The 23,866-nt window shown below is 51.9% G+C and overlaps 2 protein-coding genes across 6 annotated transcripts; one reads left to right on the forward strand and one right to left on the reverse strand.

Moving 5' to 3' along the window:
- Positions 1–4,563: 4,563 nt before the first annotated feature.
- Positions 4,564–16,149, reverse strand: POLL (DNA polymerase lambda). 5 transcript variants are annotated; one of them, XM_010409742.4, is made up of 9 exons: positions 15,949–16,149; positions 14,714–14,832; positions 14,149–14,446; positions 13,371–13,536; positions 10,474–10,797; positions 9,801–9,974; positions 8,783–8,911; positions 6,640–6,808; positions 4,564–6,329 (listed from the first exon to the last, which is right to left on the reverse strand). In XM_010409742.4, the coding sequence occupies exons 2-9, from the start codon at positions 14,826–14,828 to the stop codon at positions 5,965–5,967; spliced, it is 1,740 nt and encodes a 579-aa protein (XP_010408044.1). In that variant the 5' UTR covers positions 14,829–14,832; positions 15,949–16,149; the 3' UTR covers positions 4,564–5,964. The 5 variants fall into 5 exon arrangements, with proteins under 5 accessions (XP_010408044.1, XP_010408026.1, XP_010408036.1 ...); XM_010409724.4 differs by having other exon boundaries at positions 14,714–14,857; XM_010409734.4 differs by having other exon boundaries at positions 15,737–16,149.
- A 38-nt stretch (positions 16,150–16,187) lies between these two features.
- Positions 16,188–23,429, forward strand: DPCD (deleted in primary ciliary dyskinesia homolog (mouse)). Its single transcript, XM_039554101.1, has 6 exons — positions 16,188–16,295; positions 16,583–16,663; positions 17,333–17,457; positions 18,258–18,391; positions 22,000–22,102; positions 23,223–23,429. The coding sequence occupies exons 1-6, from the start codon at positions 16,232–16,234 to the stop codon at positions 23,325–23,327; spliced, it is 612 nt and encodes a 203-aa protein (XP_039410035.1). The 5' UTR covers positions 16,188–16,231; the 3' UTR covers positions 23,328–23,429.
- The last annotated feature ends 437 nt before the right edge of the window (positions 23,430–23,866 follow it).

Raw genomic sequence — 23,866 nt, forward strand, 5'->3', positions numbered from 1 at the left:
CTGCGGCAAGATCTCAGCCTCAGCACTAGGCACCACGCCGAGACTGAACGTCCAAAGTGCAGGCATTTACAAACTGGTCCTTTCAGCTTAGGTGATTTCTTTTCTCTGGGTAGACATGTGCGTTCATGCCATGCACACTGCAAGTATCAGGAGCTGCTGAGCAGCCAGTCTGTTTCTTTTTAAAACTTGACAGAAGCAGGTAAATTATCCCCAAGTAACAATTTACCATGAGAGGAGAAATGTCAGTGCTGCTGCTGCCACCGAAGCTGGAGCTCCTGCCTCCCATTCCCCACGGTGACGGGGAGCCTGAGTTATGGCCCTGTTGGAGAGACAGCGGGTTTGTAAATGCCTCTGTTTGTGCTGTTTTCCAGCCCAACCAGAGCCCATTGATCACCGGGACAGGAGTGAAGCCAGCGAAGAGAAGCAGGAGCTGGAATGGTGGAGACACGCAGCCAGAGCCGTGCCAGGAGCTGAACACATGCAGGGATGCTCAGATCTGGCCCTCTGCATTCTTCTGCCTCTGTGAGATCCGTGGTCTAAGGACACAGACTGCTTCTTTCACCCCTTGGACAAGCTCATTTGCTTGGCCAGCAGCTGCAAAAGGATTTAAATCAGGAGTCCATGGCACTATGGGGGAAGGCCCCTGTGCCAGTGTGGTGCAAGCACAGAGCCTCATGGCACATATATTTGGTGTGAAAAAGGGCTGGTTTGGGGGTGAGGAGTGAGCCTTTTCTTGGCCACATCACACAGCCAATAAATGCTACCAAGGATGCTCAGGAACTGGGATGTTATTTGCACCCAGAGAAAAACAGACCCTGTCCAAAGGAAAAACAGCCTCAGGAAATGCAAGGAGGGAAACTGAAGCACAGAGTGCCCATGTGGTGTGCAAAGACATCCTGGGATTCGGCCCGGGCCTCAGTACAGAGGAATCCTTTTACAACCTCAAGCACTTGCTGTAGCACAGCCAGTGCTGAGATCTAACCTGAGCTGCTCTGAGTGAACTTCCCCCAGGCAGGTGAAGGAGGAGCCCTGTCTGTGCCCAGGGTCTGACATAGACCTGAGCATCCTGGGCACCCACAGCCCCCACACTGCAGCAGCCCTGCAGCACCTTCCCTGCAGTGAGTGAACCACGGGACAGGGCAGGCATGGGGGTCATGTTGGAGACAGCAGCCCCCAAAACACGTTCCCCAGAAGGGGCTGACATGATACCGACACAGCCAGGCACATGAGAGCTGCTGTGATTTAGGCACATGGTTGCTGCCCCATGGCAAAGGCACTCACTGGCTCCCTGAGCCCTGCACAGAGTTGGGCTGCTTCGCACAGAGGTTAGGGATGGCCAAGGGGCTGTGTAGAATCAGGACACTCTGCTCATGAGATCCTACCAGGCAGGCTGCTTCCTATAGCCCAGACAGGGAAACTGAGGCAGGGAGGGCTGCTGGGATTCAGGGAGCACGGGAAGGTGGCAGTAGACTTGTCCCAGCTGCACCATCACAGCTGAGCCACAGGGAAATTCGCTTGTCTACCAAGCATGAAGCCCCTGTGCAGACCACTCCCATGGGACTGGGGTCACAATCCCTTCACCATATGGGAGGGATGATCCTGAGAGGGCACCGACTCCTGGCTTTGCTCCTGCAGACACAGGCTCAGGCTCATGCAGACCAGGCAGGGTTCTCACTCTGCACCCACTGGCCCTGAGGATGCCCCACAGGGTGCTCTGCCCTCCAGGCCTTCTCCAACCAGGCTCCGTCAGCTACACCCCAGCAGCCCTTCCCTCACGCTCCGCACCACGCCGACGTCACCCCGGCCATTAATAGCACTTGGTTAATTAATTTGATGGGAACAGCAGGGACCACACTTTGCATTTAGTGAACTTCCGAGAACTTCCAACCTCATCTTCATAATTGGCCTCATAAATTCGAGGAAAGAGAGAAATCAGCAAAGCCAGAGAAGCGCAGGAGGCAGGAGAGGCCCTGCACGCGGGAGGGCGGGCGAGTGCGTGAGAAGTGACTCTATTTGGTGTCCTTATTTAATTTTATTGCACAGATCCATCTTCGCCCGCCCCCTCCCTGCCTAGCCCTCTCTCTCCCGCTCTCCCTGCTGAGTTCACCTAATCATGATAAATTCATATTCATTTCCCTGCCTGCTCCGACGGGGGGAGCAGCGGCTCCCCTACATTCACGCAGCCATGCTGCCATTAGCAAATATTTACTCATGAATACAAAGTGCCAGAGTTAGAGGCCAAACTACCCTCCCTGCCCCCCTTTTTCCCCAGCCCCCTCCCACCCCTGCACCAGGATTTGCAGGACAGCTAAGGATGGGTGGCCTTCCCACAGGGTAGGGAGCAGGGTGGGAAGAGCTGCCTAATGCCCAGAGCTTTTTCTTCTTCCAGAGTTTTTCTTCCTTTTCAATAAAGGAGGCAGAGAGATGCTCGTTGGGGGACAGGAATTGCCTGACACCCTAATCTGGACTCACCTTCAGGGTGCAGGGATGGCAGGGTGGCAGGCTGGGAGCAAGGGATGCTACGGCAGAAGCTGAGGGCCTGTCCCAGCTCCATGACTTTCCACTCGGTCTCTAAGTGCTGCTGCATTTTGTTTTATTTTTAATTTTCAGGATGATCAGACCCACAGTCAGGGAGAGCAGGAGGGGGTGTGCTGGGGAGGGGGGAATAGCTGAAGCTCCTTCCTGGGAAGCAGAACCAGGCTATACTTTGCTAGAGACGCTTAAAACCGTGTTTGCTCTCCCCAACTGCACCCATCCTGGGGATTTAGCACCCACCTCTTCCCACAAACCCAGGTGCCCCGTCCCTTGTACCTTCTTCCCAAGGGTGACATCCCGTGGTTTAGAAGAGGCAGGAGGTGTGCTGTGACAAGCGTGTGGTCAGGCCCTGCCCTGCTGCAAGGGCAGCGATTAGAGGTGTAAAGAGGAGCAGGTGTGGGGCAGCTCTGTCCCCTCTGCCCAGGGCAGGGCTGAATCACAGCGGGCAACACAGCCCAGCCCCTCATGTTTCTCCCCTTGCACCAGGATGAGGGAGAAGTGGGAGCCTGCAGCATCCAGAAATGCCACCCCCAGCTGCTCTGGACAAGCTCCATGTCGTGCTCCTTCACCTCCTGCCCCTTTCAACCCCCACAGCTACACCGAGGGGAAATGGGCTTTATCCATCCGTAGCCCACCTGGCTGCAGTTAGCCACAGGAGGGCCCTCTGCCCCCTCCAAAGAGCCTGGGCAGGGATGTGTGGGGTGGGAGGGGACGGACAGACACCCGGCTCATTCCCTCACAGAGCGGGGGACTGGTGGGATTTCTGCCCCAGTGGCCTCCACATGACACCAATGTACTAGGGCCACCCCCCCTGACATTTCCCAAGGGACTGGGCACAAAGTCTTGCTCCTGAGGAGCCCTGACCCCACACATCCCCATGTCCAGCCTCTCCCTAAGTAAAAGCAGGACAAACAGCAGGGTCAGGCGCTGCTGCAGCACCCCTTCAGCACCTGCCTGTGAACTGTGGCCCTGGAGGAGGGGATGACAAAGGAGAAGGAGTAGGGAGCCAGCAGTGCCATATTTCCCATGCCATTACTGATGTCTTCAGCACGTGGCCCCACTGAGAGAGGCAGCCCCGGCCCTGCAGAAGCAGCTTGCCCTGGCATCCAGAGCTGGAGGCAAACCTGAGCTCATCAAGGCACAAAACTGAGCAGCTCTGCACTGAGCCCTGCATTCTGCTTCAGCCCAGGCAGAAAAAGTCTCATGGCCTGTCAGACATAAGGCAGCCTCCCCATCTAACCTTGCTGTGGGACAGGACTATCCCCAGCCCTGGACAAGGCCAGATGTGGTACTGCCCAGCCAAAGCTGGCTGACTGTAAGGATGGGGACCCCTTTCCCTGAGGGGTGGTCCCTGGGCTGCACAGCCCTCCTGGGGACAAAGAATTCGCCCTGGACCTGACAGGCCCCTGGTCCGAGGCTGCCTCCCCTCTGCTCCTGGATAACCCAGCTCAGTTCTCGCTGCCCCTGTGCCTCAGCAGCCCCTGTCCTCCAGCTTCTCCATCTCCCTTTCAAGCCAATCATTCCTGCTGCTCATCTCCATGTGCACCCTTGACTTCCAGGATGTTCACATTCCCCTTGGATAACTAAAGCATTTCCTTGCTCAGGATTCTGAGCTGTGTTCCAGGCAGAGAACAGGACACAGAACAGCAGCCAACTCCCACATGCTCTACTGTTTGAAGAATATGAAAAAGCTGACAGCAATCCTTTCCTGACTCCACACCTGAAGAAAGAGCTCAACCCAAGGCTCAGAGCTCAAGAATCGCTCCTTTCTCTGGGAACAGCCAATCCCAGCTCAGCCATGTGGCCAGCTGGATGCCAGGACAGAGGATGGTATGGAAGGATGGTGGCCAGCAACTCCCTGCCCTGAGAGCCAGAAGTGCTGGTCCAACAGTGTGACAGTCTGCACTGCATGTTCTCCACCTCCACTGCAACCAGAGAAATGGGCCAGCACAGGAGGAGCTCCTGCTAAGCCACAGGAGAAAGTCCCAACAGTTGCAGTGCAGAGAGCAAAAAGACACAGATACCAAGGGAAAAGAGAGAAGGGATTTATTGATTACACTTCAAATTTCAAAGCACCAAGACAGGCCAAAAGACATTCATTTCCCTCAGGTGTCCCAGCACAAATGCCACTGCTGGGGTCTGGGCCACCCCAGCAAAGCCCCAGCCCTGGTGATGCCCAGCAGCCACAGGACACCTGGTTTGCGCCTGCCCTAGCAGCAAACGTGCAGCTTTGTCTTGCTATGTGCAACAGGGCCAGATCCCCCACAAGGGAGCAGGAGCCCCGGGGTCCTGGCACAAGAGATGCCCACCGTGGCACCTCTGCCAGGAGCAACCACTGCAATACCTGTAACAGACAGAGCACTCCACAACTCTGGGAAATTCATCTCCACAATATAAAATAGTGCAGGTTTCCTGAGAAATAAAATTCACTCCCATGGAACAGGTGGGACCAGCCACAGGCACATGCATACACAAACACATACACACTTTCCCTGATCAAAGACCAGATGACTCCATGGCTTCCACACAAAAAAAAAGGAAAAAAGCTTTGCTTTGCCCAAATTAGAACTTAACTATTTCCTTGTGTTTCTCTCTGTCTCCATGACTCCTACAGACAGACACACAGCCCTGCTGGGTTACATTCAGTGCCATTACATTCAAATCCTTCCTGAGCACAGCTCCCCAAGCTGTGAGTTCTGTTCCTCTCCTGCACTGAGAGGAAATGAGTTCTTGGGCCAGACCAGGGCTCTCAGTAAATCTGGAGGATCCCCAGCACACAAGGCTGGGAGCAAGCAGGCACAGCACCTCAGGTCCCTACATCTATTTCAAGGCTTAGCTGGCACCAGAGAAAGCTGGTGGCAGTCACAGCAGCCTGGCCCTGTGCAGTGGGACCCACCAAGGGACACATCAGCTCAGACAGGACACAGCAGCAGCACAGGTTAACTGCTTGGCTTGTGACTCCTGCAGCAGCAGCTGCCAGCAGTAGTGAGAAGGGGGAAGGCCCGTCAGAGAGCCAAGCTAGAAGCTGTTACCTTCATTCACAGCTCAGGACAGAAATTTTGGAGTGTCAGTGCTTAGACACAGAGGAAGATGCATCCCACTTCCCTTGTTCCCAAGCACTGTCAGGGGCTGGATCACAAGGTTCTGCAGCCCAGTCTTCCAAAGCCGGGAACAGCAGGGCCAGGGTAGCTGATGGGCAGTGAGTCCTTCTGGTAGTCGCACCAAGACAGCACTTCCAGTGTGGTTCCAGCCCACAGCCTCTGCTGAAGAAGCCACAGAGCTCTACCCAGCAGCCAGGCCTCAAGCTTGCAAGGAGCCCCAGTTTGCTGGGATATGTTCCTCAACCTGCAGGCACCACAGAGCAGCACTGGGGAAATCAGATCCTTCAAAACAGCAGCACAGCAGTGAGCCCAGTCTGACAACCAGGCATCACCAGTCTCGTTCCGAGGGCTCCCGGTAGGGCAGCCCCAGCTGAATGAAGACATCTCTCTCAGTGGGAGTGGGCAGAGTGTGGCCAGACGACACCTTGGCACCCCCAGGGCCTCGCACCACGGCCGAGCTGAGCGCGTGCTCCGACAGGCTCATGCCCTTGGTCTTGGCCAGGGCGCGCATGGAGCGGTTGAAGTGAGCCGAGCCCGTGAAGTAGAGCAGGGCACAGGCGAACTCCTGGTATGGCACCACGATGATGTCGAGGCGGCGGTGACGCTGCGCTGGCCCGGGCAGGCGGCACACGCCCAGGTACTTCTTCTGATCACCATTGTCCTCCTGACTCACCAGGTCATCTGTAAGGAAGCCTGGGGAGAGAGAACAGGCCAAGAGGAGCTGAACGGTAGAGACTGACACCTCCATGCTGAACTCCCCACTGCCCAGAGAGCAGCAGAGATGTCTCATAACGCGCTGTGGGACCCCAGGGATAACGTGCTGAGCTGCAGCACTATTCCCTCCTTAACACTACAGCTGAGCCAGGTCCATGGGCAGTAATTTTAAGGACTAACAAGGTGTCCTATCCTTGGGAAAAGTGATCACCTATCCGTCAATGAATGCCATCCACCTCACTGCCTCCTCACCTTGGCCATTCTAAAAGCAGCTTCCCCACCCTCTTACCGCTCCTGTGGAGGCTGTCGAGCAGCTTGTTGAACACCCCACGGTGAGACTGCCCATCCGGGTGAGTGACCAGCACATCCACATCTCCACAGGTGGCCTTTCCCCGACGGTAGGAGCCACAGGCCACACACACGAGGCCAGGCTTCAGGGCCAGGGCAGCTTGTCTGACCTTCAAGAAAGAGGGATGAGGAGTCAGACACCAGCCTCTTCATGCCCATTCCATCACGGCAGCAAAGGATCTTGTGCCTGCCTTAAGACCTGTCCTGCATCTCCAGAGTCTCCATACACTTGACAGGCATGGCACACTGCCCCACCAAGAAGGCTGGCCTGCTGTCAGGCAAGGAGTGAGCCAGGGTGGCCTCCACCCCGTCCTGCCAACACCCAGCAGAATGCCACACTATCCAGTGATTGACCATCACCTTGTGGGAGCACTGGATTGGGACAAGCAGGAAGATGCAGCACTGCTAAAGGGGCAAAGTACTGCAAAGCTTTCAGAGCCTTCCGTTTCTGAGACAGCAAGAGGTAAGAGGTTTTTCAGCTGCCCTACAGGCACAAGGCTTGCCAGCTCTGCCCACAAAGAGAGTAAGTTCAACAGGTGATAGTCACAGGTCCTGTTTCAAAAACAGGGATGGGCTCATGAAGTGTCCCCAGCAAGACCCAATACAGCAGAAAATCTGTGAGTACCCCTTGGGGTTCATTTCTGCCGAGACTTCTGCCTCTGCAGGAGAGCTAGGCTTCCTGACCCAGAGAAAGCACAATTGTCTCAGCATTTTATGTTTGGATGCCAACACGCTGCTGCCAGCAATCACACACATAATCAGAACTTCTCCTATTACAGTCTTCTCCAGGCTGGACCCCAGCTCCTGTTTTGTGCAGACAGTGCTAACTCTGATGGCTTCATTCATTACATGTTTAAGAAAGGCTCCCAAGTCCCTGGACAGGCCTAAAGTATTCTTGGTCTGATTGTGCCAATCACCCTGCTGGCAGCAAATAATGAGGGGCTCAGCAATTCCCAGTGATGAGGCCATCACAGAGGCTGGGGTTCAGCAAGGCAGTGTCTGTGCCCACAGCCCCTTGTCACTCTTGGGGATCATCCTTCATTAGCAAGAGATAAACCCATTAACCTTTGCCCCAAAGGTGCTCCAAGAAGCCACAAGCCTTTCTCATGCGGAGCAAGCCCTCCTCTGGTGTTCTTGCCCCCCTTCTGGCTTTAAATGAAGATTTCTAGAAAACTCCCAGCCCCACCCAAGAGCCTAAAAGCTCCTCAGATCTCACTGTGACAGGCAGCACAGACAGTGACTAATCCCTCATTCTCTCTCCTGGGCCTGGATCAGAGGAGTGTGTGTGTGTATGGAGGGGAGCACAGTAATCCCATCAAGATAACAATAGACCCACTCCCAAGAGCCAGCTCCTCAGCCCAGCCTGCCTGGGAAAGGGACCACTCACCACCAAAATGGCTAATCCGGCACACAGGACTGACACCCCAGCAGGAGCCTGGCAGGAGGGTATTCTTCGTGGCCAGGCCCTGTGGCCGAGTGACAGGGTCACACTGGCTGCTGCTTCCATGGTGACTGGAGAGCACAGGGATAGCAATGACAGTGTGCTCCCCAGGCTCTCTGCTCACATTAGGGTACACTGGCTTAGCACCCCATAGTCATGGAGTGCCAAGGGATCCTAGAGCAGCACTCGTTTGCAGCCTGGATCCCCTTTGCTTCCAGCAAGGATATCCACCCTCTGTCCTCTGACTGACAACTGGATCACAGGGTGCTCACAGCTTCCTTTGGAGAAGCAGCACCAGGGAGACCTCAGCTGAAAGCAGACATTCCAGACATGATGAGAGGCAGGAAAGCAGAGCTGGGAACCTGCTTATCCATGCCACATGCAGCCTTTTTCAAAGCAGTGTGTACAACTGAGCCCTGTGAAGTATCCTCCTCCTTGCCAGGCACTCACACTGAACTTTCTTATGGGCCAAGGTAGGTGCCTTGTGTGCCCATGCCCAGAAAGGGTCCCCCAAGCACTGACCCCACTCAAAGGAGAGGCTGAAGAGCTCAGCTGTAACACAAGGGCCATTTTCACAGCGTCTACCTTCCTGTCATGTCCCAGCAAGTACTGCACTCTGAGGGCCTGGGGCCAAGCTACTCACAGTCTGCTCTATTTCTGCAGCTTCCTCCCGAGGCATGCGCTCCAGGAAATCCGTGTAGTGCTTCAGTCCCACAGCCTGCTGGCTGGTCAGAGTGGCCTTGGTGCGGATGTCATCCAGTGTCCGGAAACCCTAGTGCAGACCATGAGCTGATATTCAGACACCTACCAAGACTTTGCTCTTCACATACTTTCCACCAAGATTTGGGGAGATTGTATTTAGCCTGTCTCAAGCTTCTGAGATCACATGTAGAGAACACTTTAGGTTCCTAAAAGAAGGGATTTTGGCAATCCTACTACCCATTCACATCTCTAATCTCCACCCCTTCTCTGACAGAAGGCTACTGCTCCTAAGGCATGGTGTCCCTACAGCCTGAAGGAAAACACGTACTGCAAGTAAAGGAACACATACAATATCCCAATGAGGGAAAGCCAACAGCATGAACACAACCATATTTTTAAGACAAGCAAGAATCCAGTCACAAACCAAACACTACAGGAAACCAGGCTTCATCAGCTCGTACTCAGGAGACAAACTGCTTTTAAAGAAGGAACCCATCCAGTGCACTGGGCTGCTCCTATTGGCACAATTATTTCAATCTCACTTTTACAACTTCCAGACAAGATGGATGGCTGCTCTGACAGCTACAGGCCAACAGCCAGCAAGTGCATCAGGAGCTTTCATGGACAAGATGCCCTGATTCAAGCCTGGCTCTTAGCAATGTCATTACCATGACTAGTGTGACATGAGCTCCAAGGAGTGATGCTAGAGCAGAGGCAGCATGTCTCCCACTCCTCCTCTCCACATCTTTGTCCTCTACCCACCCCACCACAACTAAAGTCTCAGCTGGGTGCTGAGACACAATGGGACCCAGCCTCATAGGTCCTCCCAAAAAACCAGATTTAAATCTTACCTGTAGATATTGGCAATTTAAAACCATTTGTGAAAGTAATTCTCCTACACTCAGCAGCGGTCTTCAAATCATAACCTGAAAGCCTTGTATGTAAGGCATTGAACTTACCTGCTGGTACCACATCTGAGCTGTCTTGACCCCTGCTCCCCAGATGTTGGAAAATAACTCCAGCACAGGCACTCTCTCACTGATGTGATCCAGCTTGCGCAGGTGCCCACTCTCCAAGATCTCCAGGATCTTCTCTGCCATCCGCTTCCCAATCCCAGGGATTTTACAGGCTTCCTAGAAAGAAACCAGAGCTGCTACTGGAAAAGCAAAGACAAGCTGAGGAGCTGCTACTGACTCACAGCCTGGTTAGTCAATTGATGAGTAAAGGGTAAGTGGCAGGACTAGTTCTGCCTGACAGCCTCCTCTCTAGCCCAAACTTACCTTGGTTGATCAATTCAAGTGGAAAAGGACAAGCCTGCAGAGTGGGACTGAAACATGAACACACTGAACTGCAGGACTGCCACAGTCCATAAAACTCCAGTTAGTTTTATGTGTTATCTCTACTGGTGGCCAGTTGCTGTTGATGAAGAGGAAGGTGAAAATGTCCCTGCACTGTGTCCAAGGAAGGCATTTATCTTGTGAGTGTTCAGATCTGGCCCTAAAATGCTCAGATTCCATTTTTCTGCTGTTCTGAAAACACTGTGTGTGGTCAGTAAATCCCAACCAGCACTTGCTATACAACTTCCATCGAAGGTCTATCTCCCTGCTCCACCCCCCTGGGGAGGTGTTTTACCTGGTAGGAGGTGACTGGTTTGTGGTAGCTCTTGAGCGCGTTGATTGCTTTGGAGTAGCCCAGAGCTCTCCACTTGTCTCCCTGGACAGAGTAAGCCTTTGCCAGCACTTCCAGCTTCTCTGTGATGCATTGGTTGTGATTTTCCTTCTTGGTGTTGGAAGACTGGGCACAAACCCACTTGCTGGGAGGCTGGGCCACTGTGTAAGAGCTGTCACTGATCTCCTCTGATGATTTCACAGGGTAGAGGCCAGAAATCAATGCTTCCAGATCTCCCTGGGTGACACCAGCATCTTCTCCTTCACTGTCTTCATCATCAGAGTATTTCTTTACAGAGAGATCAGAAAGCAGCCATGTGAGAGTAAGTGCATGCCTCATATGTCCCCTTTGGCACAGGCTACTTCTGAGACTAGGAAGCCAGAGCACTGACCACCCTCCCTTCCGGGCACACCATGCTCCAGTTGCCACCTCTAGAAGTGACTGCCTCAAGCTACACATGCACATCTCACAGTGCACAGGAGACTATACTGCTGTCCACCTGTGATTCAAGCACACAGCCCCTCCTACAGCCAAGTCCCTGAGACCCAACTGAGGTTACGACACTAAGTGAGCAACTGCTGCCAGCAGCAAGGTATGACAATGCCAAAATCCCTGGCTGGCAGAGATCCTGACTCCCTACTCCCACTGGGAAACCTTTAGCTCGTCTGGTGGCAGCACAGGCACATCTCTCACATTCAGACTCAGCAACTTCTACCCCATGATGCAGATGACAGGAGATAGGCACTGAACTTTGTTTTCAGTTTACAGACACAAAATCTCAACAGAGTAGTAAATTAAAACCCCCTCATTTTCCCCATGGCTATCTGCAAGAGAAAAGGGGGAGGAAGGAATGACACAAAGGACTCCACATTCCTCAGTGACAGAAGAAAGAACCAATGTATGCATTTGCTGATACCCTCAGCATTAGGATGCCTCTGTGTAGACTTAAGAAACAATGAGCCTTGGCTTCAGGTAATGAACAAAAGGGGATAGAAGTGGAAAGCCGCACAGAGGCTTTGTAGACTGCTTTGCTCACTGGGGTCCCCATCTCCCCTGATGTATAAACACAGGAGTCTATGAAGATCCAAGAGTTTCCATGTCATGGAAGTAACTCTGAGCGGTGCAGGGTTGTTTGGGATCAGTCCAGCAATTACATGCAGCACACCATGTCCTGTTACGAGTTTCTGCAGAGTGTCAGCCTAGTCAGAGCCACATCCTTACAACCTCTGGTTCTGCTGGCTGAGGAGGTAGGAGGTCTGGAGACACAACTCCTGCAAGATACAGAGCTGAAGTCTTTCAGCAAAATAGACAGGATGTGTTTTGCAGTCTTGTTTTATAACTCTGAAGACTGGGTCAGACTGAGGATTTGACAGACTAAATCAGTTTAATTTGTCTTGAAATGCAACTCCCTTAAGATGCTGTTCTCTCTAAGGGCAGCAAAGCCTCAGAGTGCTCAGGTAAGTCAGTAAGCCCCTTAAAAGCATTTAAGGACATGTTATCCAATCACAATGCAAAGAACTCTGCAGCTGGAGCTGGAAGCAATTCCCATCCTCTTGGCCAGCAGTGTCACAGAGGTGAAACAGCCCTTAAATCCCTGACTCTACGCTTTGTCAGCAAAGCTGATGGACTCTTTACAACCACATGTGCAAAACCAACTGGTAGCAATTGGCTACTTGAGAGGGAGACAGGCAGCCTGGGTTGACAGCCCCAGGTTCACAGAGAGTAACAGCCACTGCTTGAGGCTGCCTTGCAGAGACTGCATCTGAATGCCAGTCAGAAAGTGATTGCTACAGTCTGACTGGTAACAGGATTTCCTCAAAGGAGTTTACATCCAAAGGCAGAACTCCCCGATCAGTCCCTGTTTAGTATGAAACACTGGCATGCTCATCATTTCCTAGAGAAAAAACATCCACCCAAGCTGGAAAAGACTCTGTGCTTAAAAAACAGAAGCTACTTCTAAGCTAAGTTTCAGCTTTACTGTTGTAGTTGGGTCTCAAGTAGCTGTCTTTAAAGTCTCAAGGTACCCAACTCCTCCCCAAGTCACACAGTCTAAGCTTGGGACAAGGGATTTTACTGAAATGTCTACAAATGCGGCTTTTGTGTCCTCAGTGAGCTGCCAGGTAGAGAGTAATTGCAGGTTTTCTGCAACAAAAATTTGTGTTGCAAAGCAGATGCCAGCAATACAAGGGAGCTGCTGGGGATGTTTGAGGTAACCTTGCTACAGATAGATTTGAATGACACCAATGCCCAAGAAGAACTCAGCAAACTTGAGCAAAAATACAGAGAAAGGATGGAAAGCTAACAGCAGGCCACAGAAGCTGACTCACTGCAGAGGCCACTAATAACCCAACACAGGTATTTTAAGAACACCTCCACAATGCTTCTGGTAGCAACCTGATCCACTGTACAAACACGGGTCTGAACAGGGTGTTTGCCGAGGAGTGAAGAACTGGTCCATATGGCTAAGGCAGGAACATGGGATGAAATATCAGAGACAGCTTCCTGAAAGGGAGATATTCTCAGACAGGGAATATTTCTCAAAAGGACATAAGTGAGTATCACCATAGTGAGCCTTGGCCTGATCAGAGCACCAGGACTGCTTCAGCTGGAAATGTTCTGATGGGAACAGCAATTTAAGGGGCATTGTTTTTATTCTGAACAGCTAAAAAGGACAAAGAGAAGCAGTAACCATGTCCACAGCCTGAGTCTGGCCACACAACTCACTGAAACATCCAAACACTTTCCCCTTGCTGAGAAAATCTCACATTGTATCCCTGCAGGAATCAGGGATGCTCTTAGCCAGGAAAAGCAGCATGCAGGATCTGTTCACAAGGAGATGGATCTGTGCAGGAAAGCCTCACCTCAGCCAGTTGCTGCTGTCCAAGGGTGCCCAAGCCTTGCTGTGAGGAATGTTCCACCTGTGATTCAGTATTTGGTTTCACTGCTCCCGTCTCTGCTGGGGGCTGGATTTTTACTCTGTCCAGGATCTGCTGCTGTTCTTTCTGGAACTCTCCCTCCTCCAGGTACCTGCCATGGATTGGATGTCTTAGTACAGGGGAAGGAGGACTTTCCAGCCCCCAGAAGTCTGACCAAGAAATCCTTCTGCATGTTTTGGACTGGACCAAACAACCCATATGAATTGTACTCTCTCAGATCACAGATTAATTACTCTGGTTTTAGCTCAACTCCCCAGTTACCATCTACCTTGCTGACCTGCAACTTCCACTCCTACCTACCTCATTCTTAGGCTCTCTCTCCAAAACTTTGCCAAAACATTTTGCTCCTAACCTGTGCCTGCTGCTCCATTCCTTATTTCCTCTTGTGCCTAGTTGCCAATTCTCTACCTTTCATCTGCAATAAGTAAGAAACAGTATTTAAACCTCAGCATTTTTAAGAGACATCTTGTTATCACTGATGGATCAGGAAGATGTGCCTTTAGTGCCTGTAGCAAGTGAAAGGACTTATGGTAATATGTCTGGGCCCTATTACATGTTTTGCTACCCCACAGAACTTTGAGTCATGCTCACAGGAGCTGCAAGGAGTTGCAGTCCAAGATTTTGAGCAGAGGTCAGATTTTAGTGCTGTGCAGTTTAGGATAGAAGAACTGCAGGGAGGGATGGCAGTGTGGCATTTGCATACCTGGGAGGCATAAAGACACCATAGCCAGCAGTACTCAGCAGCTTCTGGTCTCTAATGCAAGCACTCAGCCAGGATGCCTTCACCAGCTGCAGCCCCGGGCGCAGCTTGGTTAACTTGAGGAGCCGAAAGGCGCGATCGCAGTCCATGTCCTCAGCCACAATGACGTGCGTCACCTCCAAGGAGAGCTGGCTGTGTACGACACCCCCGTTCTGGACAATCTGCCTGTGGAAGATCTCGGCCCTGGCCTGGCCAATGCCGGCTTGCAACACGTAGGCGATGACTGGTTTCAGCCACTCTGCTGAGGAAAGCACAGGGGCAGGGACACAGTGACAAGGGAAAGTGCCCCAGCCCAGCAGGGCTACTACATCTCTCACACAGGACTTGATGGCAACAGCCCTGGCAGGCAGTCTTTGGGGGGCTCCAGCTGGACACACCAAAGCAAGCTGGACATGACCGCTACAGAAAAACACACTGAGGGCCTGAAAAAGCCTTTGGGGAACAGCACTTGCAGTTAACAAGCTGGGTGTAAGTATTATATCCTACATCACAGGGACACAGGACTTACCCTCAGGTATTTCTGTTCCTTCCTCTTTCAGGATCTTTGGAGGGATGCTTTTCCCCGAATCATCCCTCACCTTCTTCCTCTTGGGAAAGGCTTTGACAATCCCTCGTGGCTCCATAGGCCTGGTGGGAAGGTTAGCAGCAATTGCTAAATACAAATGAGAAAGAGCAAGGTTGCTTAGATCTTACCTAATCACAACTCAAGATTCACTCTTGTTGCTCACTGTCTTTGTTGTCCTGAAGTTCTTTTTTTGTTGTTGCCTTCCAAAAATGCTCAGCCTGAGGGAGGCAACCGAAATCAAGAATTGCAGCCCTAGAATGTCCTAGAAACCTCTACAGCTGAGTTCTTACAATGGAAAACATTCAACTGCTTTAATATTTTAGAGCTCCTATCTGCTCAGCCAAAAGAAGCAACTTCATTTCCCGGGTATTTCTTAAGCACATTCCCAAGAGACCTCTTGTGCCAGGGCTGAAATCCAGTCACCTATTGAGATAAAACAGCTGATTGACACCAAGTGCTTCACACAGCCACAAGAGGAAAACTCCCAACTTGGCTTCATCTGGATACAGCAAATTACTAAAGACTAACTAGCCGAGTTCAATATGGGTACAACTGCAGCTTTACCATTACAAGCCTTGCAAAAACAAACTTTGGAGCTTGAACTACCAGGATAGAAGGAAGCTCAGTTTTCTGTAGCCCAGTTTCCTGAATCACTGTATATGCCAACAGCCCCTTCCATGTGGCTGCAGCGTTGAGTCAACACCAGCTTGGTTTCCTCTCTGTGCAGCACTCTGGGTTTCGCGTAGAGGTTTCTCACACACAGACCAACACAAACCTATCCTTCCAAACCTGGAAAGGCTGAAAGTGGTCCCACCTGGCCATGGCTTCCTGCTATGGTCACCTTCTCATCTGAGCATTAAACATAACCCTCTGAAAACCAACCCAGAGCTCAATCAAGTCCTTGCTTCTGCGAGGAAGAGTTCAGCTCCAGGGGAACAGAAACCCTGCTACGTTTCTAAAACTCACCTTCGCTGAAACGTTTCAGTTTTCAGGTCGTTTTGACCAAAAAGAGCCCTCTGGAAACAGTAATCCTTTCTATTACATAAAGAAAAAACCCAGACCAAAAGCCCGCCAAGGTTCTGGGTGCCCAAGTACGTTCCAGGGCTCAGAAGTGTGTTTCTGCAGGCTGTATTTTAACTCCTCTAAAGCACAACCCACGCGCCGGGTACCAAACCTGCCTTGCCAGCCTCCTCAGGCCGTGAAGGTTTCAAGGCCACCAAGCCGGGGCTGGCAGCACCCACAACCTCGGGGCAAGAACGACACCCCAGACCTCGCGGCTGTGCCCGGGCGAGCCGAGGGCAGGCGGGAGCCGAGAGGGCGCAGCCGGAAAGCGGAAGGGCCCCGAAGGAGAGCGGGGCCGCGGCCGCGGCCGGGCAGGGCCGCGCTCAGCTCGGCCGGGCCGGAAGCGCTTCCGGGGGCCGGCGGAAGTTTCCGCGTTGCCGCGGCGACGGCGCGGCCGCCATGGCGGTGCCGAGCTGGCTGGAGCGGCTGCGGGCGGCCCGCAAGACGGCGCTGGTGCAGGACGGTAACCGCGGGGCGAGGGTCGGGACAGCCCCCGCCTGCCCCGCCGCGGGGTCTGGGGTGGTTCTGCAGAGAGCGGGCGCGGAGGGGAGCGCTCCCGGGCACAGCCCCGCGCCCCGGGCCAGGGAAGGACACAAGGCCATCAGCGCGAGCTTACGGGGCAGTGCCTCGTCCCCCCAGGCAGTGGGACGGGGTCCTGGACAATGGGATAGGGCCCCAGACAGTGGGACAGAGCCCTGCGCCCAGAGGTAGCTGTATCCCGTTTCCTCTCACCATCTGTCTTGCCTCTAGGGAAGCGGAAGATCCACTACTTGTTCGAGGATGGGAAGGAGATGGCCGAAGAGTACGACATTAAGACTGGCCAGTTAATGAGTAAGTGGTGCTCTCAGCTGGCCCCCAGCAGACGTGGGTCAGGGCAGAACTGCAGGGCAGTGGGTCTATACCTTCAGGGCTGGGGTGTTGAGAGGGACCAGCTGGTCAGGAACAAATCATCCCTGACTATTTTGGAAGACAGGCATGTCTGTAGCGGAATTTTGTAGGGTCAGAAGTAGGGTTCAGCTTGCAGCCAGGGTTCTCTGACCTTCATGGCATAGCAGACCTTGCTTTAGCCCAGGATCTCCCCCAAACATCCCATCTGTCACAACAGCCTTCGATGGACTACATGGGATTGTCATCATAGTTGCCAGGCACCGAGTCTGTACCACATGAAGGGCTGAAATACACTTTTTGGTGGCTTCTACTACCGCAGACAAGGTGTTGATTATGGCTCTTGTCCAAAACCACATCAGCTGCAGCACAGCACCTGTTGCAACCCCACCATGGCTTTTTTTGCACCAAGTAGCAAAAAAAAGAGAGGCATTCAGTACAGAGTTTCTGACCTAGGAATAGGCCAACTAGCAGATCAGCTCACACCAAAGTGGAAATTACTGGAATTAAGATACATATATTCATATCATCTCAGTGTGCTGGGCAGCTTTGGCAGTCAGTTCCTGGAGCTCTTATAGAGCAGAAGAATGAAAAGCCTTCTTCTCTCTTTTCCAGGTAGAAAATGGCGAGAGAAGAACACCCTAGGGGGCACTGGCAAGTGGCAGGTGGAAGTGGGAGAGCCGACCTCGCCGCTTCTGGGAGCACTGGATTCAGAGCTTATAACAGAGAGCAGCTCAAATGTATGTAAGGGTCTGCAGATACCACTGCACCTAAAACTACCTTGTCTTGTGCTTACAGCAGTAGTTGGTAGAGAGCAGATCACCAAGAGACAGCCTTAATGCACTCAGTGCTCTGCTACAAATCACCCCAAAACTGCAGGGCTGAGTAGAAAGAAGGCACAGGCTTAGGTTCTTTGGGGGTCTTCAAGAGATTTGTAGTTTCCTTAAGTAAAGAAACTGTATTGCTGTGTTGGCCAACTACTATCCTGGCTTGAAAGAGCAGGCTGGCAGGAGGGCCAGTGCCAGGACAAGTCAGGGGATAGAAAACAGAGGTGATAGCAATGAAAGGCACAGGCAGTGCATAGCAGGCTGCTCCCTAATAAAGCACAGCCTGTTTCATCTTCACATCCCTCTAGCTTAGGGGGCAGATGTTTTAGTCTCTCACCGTCTTTTGTACAGACCTGAAACACATGCACAGCTCTGCACCAAAAATTGGGGCAGAGCTAGGACTGAACCTAGCAGGTTCCTAGAGCAGGCAGAGCTCAGTGTTTGGTTGCCTGTGAGGAAGAGGCCCCCCCCTCTGTACTGCAAGGCTTCTTCACTGCACTCTTTCAGCCTCCTGCAAGCAGTGCTCTGGGCAAAGGCAGACCAGTCCTAGCTGTAGGAAAGTGATGCTCAGGCAGCTTCTTGAGTTACTCCCTAATGCTCCAGTGTGAAAGAACAGCTACTCCCATGCAGAGTCTCACAAGTAGTACAGGAAGGAGACAGGGAGGAGAGGAGACAGCTGGAGGGGCCTTGCTAAAGGTACTTGTTTGCTGTAGCCTATCTTCATGAGGAAGGATACCCTGAGCAGCTTCCAGTGGCGGATCCGTAACCTTCCCTACCCCAAGGAGGTCTACAGTGTCTCTGTGGAGGAGGAGCAGCGCTGCTGTGTCATCCGGACCACCAACAAGAAGTCAGTAAGGACAGCACTGCCAGTGCTGACAGTCCCTTGGGGTGGGCTGGCACAGAGGACAGGCTAGTGACTGCACAGGGGGCTGCCTCCCCTTCTAGTGTGCAAGGGCTGAGGGGCCCCACCTTGCAGCACATTTCCTGCTGCCCGATTTCCATTCCCAACTGCCTCAGACACCTTTACAGTAGGGCTTCTCATCTTGGCTCCAGTAGGGTGGTGCTTGCTCTGTTCTTGCCCCGTTAGGTGTCGCTTCCTTAGAAAAAGAGTCTTGCAGACCTCTTGAAGCTAGAACATTCCATCATCTCCCTCTGATTTAGTCACTGCATCTCAGAATGCTGCAGGATTCAACATGTACAGACAGATCTCCCTGCATAAACATATCCTATAGTCACAATGCCAGTGATATCATCTGGAGGTAGCAAACAAAATAGACAGACTGAATCTGGAAAGGAAGCACCACAGTGTTCTGCCAAAAGAGATTTGAGACTGGAAGAAAAAAAATGGAAAATGCTTTTAAAGCTACATCTTGTAGTGTGTCAGTACATGGCATCTCACATGGAATGAAACACAAAGTGTCCCAAAGCATCTACAACCTCAGATAAGCCAAGATGAGCTGAAGTGTTGGGAAGTGAGTGCACAGAGTGAGCCTTGGGAGCACAAGGGAAGCTGATGGAAGTGGCTGTAGGTGGTGCTGTCGGCACAGAACTGCGGCCTCTCGGCTGCCGAGGGCTTCGCGACGCGGTACCCGCAGTCTCCTGGCAAAGGGCTGCTGGAGCTCTGCACATCAGCACACCTGGGGGCTCAAAACCAGAAGGCTGGAAAGAGGAAAGTTACCCCAGGGAAAACAGCAAGCAATTACAGCTCTTATACAGAAATTTTGGCCTGAATGCACACAGAGGGATTCACAGAACAGTGGTGCTTTAGTAGGGAGACCTAGGTAGCAAAAGATAATGATATTCCTACCGGCCACACTTGGATACGCATGGAACTAGGACAGGAATGGAGGACTTGATCCTAAAGCCAACCACATACTGTCACAGACAGGCTTACCTACTCCAGTCCTACGGGGGTAGTGGTGTGTATGTGGGAAGTTCCTTGCCTGTGTATGTGGGAACCTCCTGCGTAGGTGCTGTAAGGTTATAATGTAGCACTGAGCCTTTACCTACCCCCTGCCTGATTTCAGGCTTTTTTGTACTGCTCTCAGAAGAGTCCTCCATGAGCAGCTGACATTTATTCTCTCAGACTAGTGTCAGAGGACCCAACAGTAACTCATGGCCTGTGTCTGACAGTTAAGGACTTTTAGAATTAAAGCTGAAAGCCACCTCACTGGGGACAAGAATGACGTTGCTGTCAGTAGGGAGTGGGGACAGACTCCAGCACTAGCACACTTAGTACAGGCTCCAGGATATCTTAGATCATTTCTCCTGGGTCTTGGCCAGGGCAGGGCACCACTCAGCAACTAATTCCAAGATAGCAACAACAGCATGGAATCCACAGAGAGAGTGCACATCACTACGGGAGAGAAAGGAAGCCTCGGAGCCTCTCCAACCCTTGGAAGTCAGCCACGCTGCTTCTGAGCAACAGAGCTGTCCTGACCGCCAGCCAGAGGCACAAGTAACAGGATGGGCTGCCAAGTCACTACTGAGTAGTTCAGCTCTAAATTCTCAGCATACCAGTAGCAGTTTTCCCTATGGGCTGACAAAAAGTGGGTTTCCAGTAGGAAAATAATAGAGGTGATTTCACGTATATACTGTGGATTTCGGGCCAGGACTTGGGCTCAGAGTGTAATACTGCCCTTGGCCATGGGGTGAGAGGCAAGGGTAGAGAATCGGCCTGCATCGGCTGGGATAACCACCCATCAGCTACCTCCCCAGCTCAGACAGGAGCTCTTCACTTCCTCCAGTCACTCCGTTCCCTCTGGCCACGGCAAGGGCTGCTCAAGTGGGATTTGCTTAAAACCTCTTGCTGTAAAATAAATCCATTAAACTGAACTCTAAAAACAAACCTAGAAAGCCACCTCCCCAAACGCCAAACCTGATTCAATTATTGTAGTGAGAGGCAGTGGTAATGTTAGGAGGGGGGGGGGTGGCAAGGCAGATCTGGTTTCCTTTGATCTTGTCACAGATTTTAGTTTGAGGCCAGCCAAAGCCATTCTTCTCCCCTTCTCCTTAGTCCTGGGGCAGCAGAATGCTGCTGTTTCATTGATGACTCCCAAGGCCCTTTGAAACAGTGGGTTTTTTCTGTGTACTGCTTTTTTTTTTGTCTAATCGGTAAGAAGTTAACACTTCCTTAACATGTCTTTGTGTTCATCTAATCTCTGCTGTTTAACCTTTGACATCTCCCTTATTATCCATGTCTGCCACCTTTTCCAAATACCGACAGCAGTGACAACACAGAACGGTTTGAGCCCTGCGGTAACAAGCCGTGTACATTCCTCCCACTGCACCGGGAGAGCCATTTGCCCTTTGTAGCTGTTTTCACCGTGACTTGGAAAATAAACTGCAATTTGGGCAGAGGTAGCCAGAGAGGCCAAGCCTCACACACAGCCAGCTGAATCAAGAACCACCCCTCATGGCATGGTAGCAGCCACTGCCTGTTCCCGCTCTGCTCCAGGCAACTCAGTACCAGCTACAGGCCAATTCCTTGAAGAGGATTGCCCACAACAGTGCTGGAACAGACTAAGAATCCAGCCATGCCTCTGGGTGGGCACAGGACCACCAGCCAGTGTATTTGATGCAGCCCCAGAGAGAAGCAGTAGATGCAGGGCAAGCCATGCCACACACAGAAGATCTCAGGTAAACATAGACACAGATCTACAGGGTTCTGGGTCCAAAGTCTTAGGAAATCTCTTAGCTGGCAAAACCTCTCTGTCCTCTGCTTGGATGTGAGAGGTTATTGGAAGACTGGGATAGAACCCAGGGAAGGAACAACTAGGAGAGCTGTAAGTGCAGAGGAGCACCACAGCCACCATGGGAGCTGCATGGAGATGCTGCAGAGCAGAGGCTCAGGTGATTGTGGGCAGTTACACCTGGAGATCTGTGCCCAGGGGTATGCCTGAGTACCACCATGCCACCAAAGCAAGAAGTTACCTAGGAAGTAAAGCAAGAAGTTAAAAAGAGGGGTTTAGGAAGGATTGCAACACAAAATGGTACATCACTGAGGAAAGTAAGTCATTTGCTGAGGAAAGTAAGTCATATGGCACAAAAGCTTTGACAGCTATTTTGACAAAAGCTAAAGGAAGCTGCTACTTAGAAGGAATGAGAGGCCATGAGCAGGGAAAAAGACAAGGAACACCTTGTTAGGGCTGAGTAGTCTAACCATAATCTGGCACTACACATGAGGGCAAGCTGGAGGACCAAGCCTGCTGTCACACACCAAAGCTCTTCAGGACTTTGCCAGCTCTGATTTCCAGTTTGGAGGTTTGTTTTTAGTGTTCCTGCTAACCTGGGGGCACCGGCAGTCACACAACACGGCACAAGGGCCTCCTGCCAACCCTGAGAGGTCTATTGTCCTCATCTACACCTTGTAGAACAGCAGTCTGTGTCTCAGCACTGCTAGTGGGGGAACAGAAATCCCACCTTCCTTATTTCTGTCTCCTCTCTTATTTGTAGGTACTATAAAAAGTTCTCTATTCCTGATCTGGACCGATACCACCTTCCCTTGGATGCAGCTGCCCTGAGCTTCACCCATGCCAACAACACCCTGATCATCACGGTGAGGCTTTAGCCAAGCAGAACAGCACTTTGCCCTTGTCTTTATGTCCACAAAGAAGCTAAAATTCTTATATGTAGGGAAATAAGGCAGAGCAGGGAGATCTGCTGATGGTCACCCATGCGGCCCCTTCTCTGTCACACAGTCGGTGGGAGTTTCAGATTACACTGGGCATGCTGACACTAGCCAAGAGGTCCCAGGCTGCAGGAGGGGCCCTGCCTGCTGCTCAAGGTGACATGCAGGTGGAAGAGTGTCTGTCATGCCCTATTTTCCATGTATTCCCTCCATCAGGCTTGAGCAAGGCTCTACTCTCAGTGACAATAAGTTTCGCTTGTCTCAGAGCATAAGAGTCCAAGGACTGCTGCACTTTGAGGTCTTGCAGTCTTAAAAAAGAATAATAAAAAAATAATCACCTGCTTCTTTGTGTCAGAGAGGGAACACTTCCACACGTGGTGGAAGCAAGAGACTAGCAACATGGGCACACACTTCTTGTTGCAAGGAGCAGACAGATGCTTTTGTGCAACAGGTGCTTGTCCTACCCAGTGCAGAAGTCAGCTACACAGAGGGCACACCCTCCGTGGGAAACCTGGCAGCAGAGCTGGGCTGCATTTGCAGAGGAAACAGGCCAAGAGGAGCACCTTGAGTCCTCCTGAGCTTCTGTTTGCTACTGGCCAAACCTTGCAAAAAGCACCTGCATCCACTGCTAAGCTGCAGCTGGGTGAGGGACCTCTGAGGGGAAGAGAGGAACTGCAATTCTTACTTGTCTTTGCATAAAAAAAGAAAATCATATTTTATAGATAAAAAAACCACTTGTGAGCGTACAGTCAGCACAGCAAGGATCTGCTTGCCAGGATATTCCAGAGGGGTTGGTGGCGGTTAGGATTCCACATCTAACTGGAAAGTTTTACTTGTACTGTAAAAGACACTCCAGAACTTGGCAAATGTCTCTAGCTTGATGGCACAACTTCTCTAAATGGGCTTCAGAGGCAGCTGGTAATGGCAAAGCCTCCCTTGGCAGGAGGGCCCCTGCTGGGCCGGCAGCAACAGGCCCCAGTTGGTTTGCTTGGAGCAGAGGCTGAACAGGAGTTCAGGAGTGCTAAGGGCATTTCTCTCTGTCCTACAGTACCAGAAGCCGAAGGAGATCCTGGCTGCAGAAGAGCAGCTGCAGAAGGAGCTGAAGAAGATAAAGGCAGCTAACAGTGGAGATGGAGACTGTACAACTCAGTAGGCAGTCGCTGCTAAGAGGCTGAGGTGAGGGGCAGCTCTCTGGCACAGCTTCATGGTGTTTATTTTGCCTTATCTAATAAAAATGAGTTCTGTTGTTAATAGAGCGATTTGGAGGAATCTCTGTAAGCCCAGGAACATGGCAGGGCAGTTGACCTGTCTTCTGCCTGGCCTGCTGATTTATGCAGACATGGTTTGTGTTGGAAGGGACCTTAAAGATCATCTGGTTCTAACCCCGTCATGGGCAGAGACACCTTCCACTAGACCAGACTGCTCAAAGCCCCATCCAACCTGGCCTGGAACACTTGCAGAGATGGGAATAATCCTTCTATGAATTGTGGGAAGCTGTAGCATGCAAAGGAAGCACACGACATCCACAACCAGCAGCCCTGTCCCCACCCTCCATGAGCAACATGACACCTTGGGAATTTCCCCGTCTGCCATCACTGGTGAAGGCAGTAATGTCTGGAAAACAAGAACTCCCTCCTCACACCCATTAGTTGCCTGGGATGTGTTTGGAAGCAGCTCCCTCCTGTGCAGTTA

Source organism: Corvus cornix, chromosome 6 (genome assembly GCF_000738735.6).
Source record: "Corvus cornix cornix isolate S_Up_H32 chromosome 6, ASM73873v5, whole genome shotgun sequence".
Lineage (NCBI taxonomy): Eukaryota > Metazoa > Chordata > Aves > Passeriformes > Corvidae > Corvus > Corvus cornix.

Coding starts and splice junctions, on each gene's coding strand:
- POLL (XM_010409742.4), bottom strand. CDS start 14,828: ATGGAGCCACGAGGGATTGTCAAAGCCTTTCCCAAGAGGAAGAAGGTG. Junction 14,447..14,713: donor AGGAACAGAAATACCTGAGG/GTAAGTCCTGTG, acceptor TGCTTTCCTCAG/CAGAGTGGCTGAAACCAGTC. Junction 6,809..8,782: donor CTGCAGAAATAGAGCAGACT/GTGAGTAGCTTG, acceptor TCTTTCTTGAAG/GTCAGACAAGCTGCCCTGGC.
- DPCD (XM_039554101.1), top strand. CDS start 16,232: ATGGCGGTGCCGAGCTGGCTGGAGCGGCTGCGGGCGGCCCGCAAGACG. Junction 16,664..17,332: donor TAAGACTGGCCAGTTAATGA/GTAAGTGGTGCT, acceptor TCTCTTTTCCAG/GTAGAAAATGGCGAGAGAAG. Junction 18,392..21,999: donor ATCCGGACCACCAACAAGAA/GTCAGTAAGGAC, acceptor TCTTATTTGTAG/GTACTATAAAAAGTTCTCTA.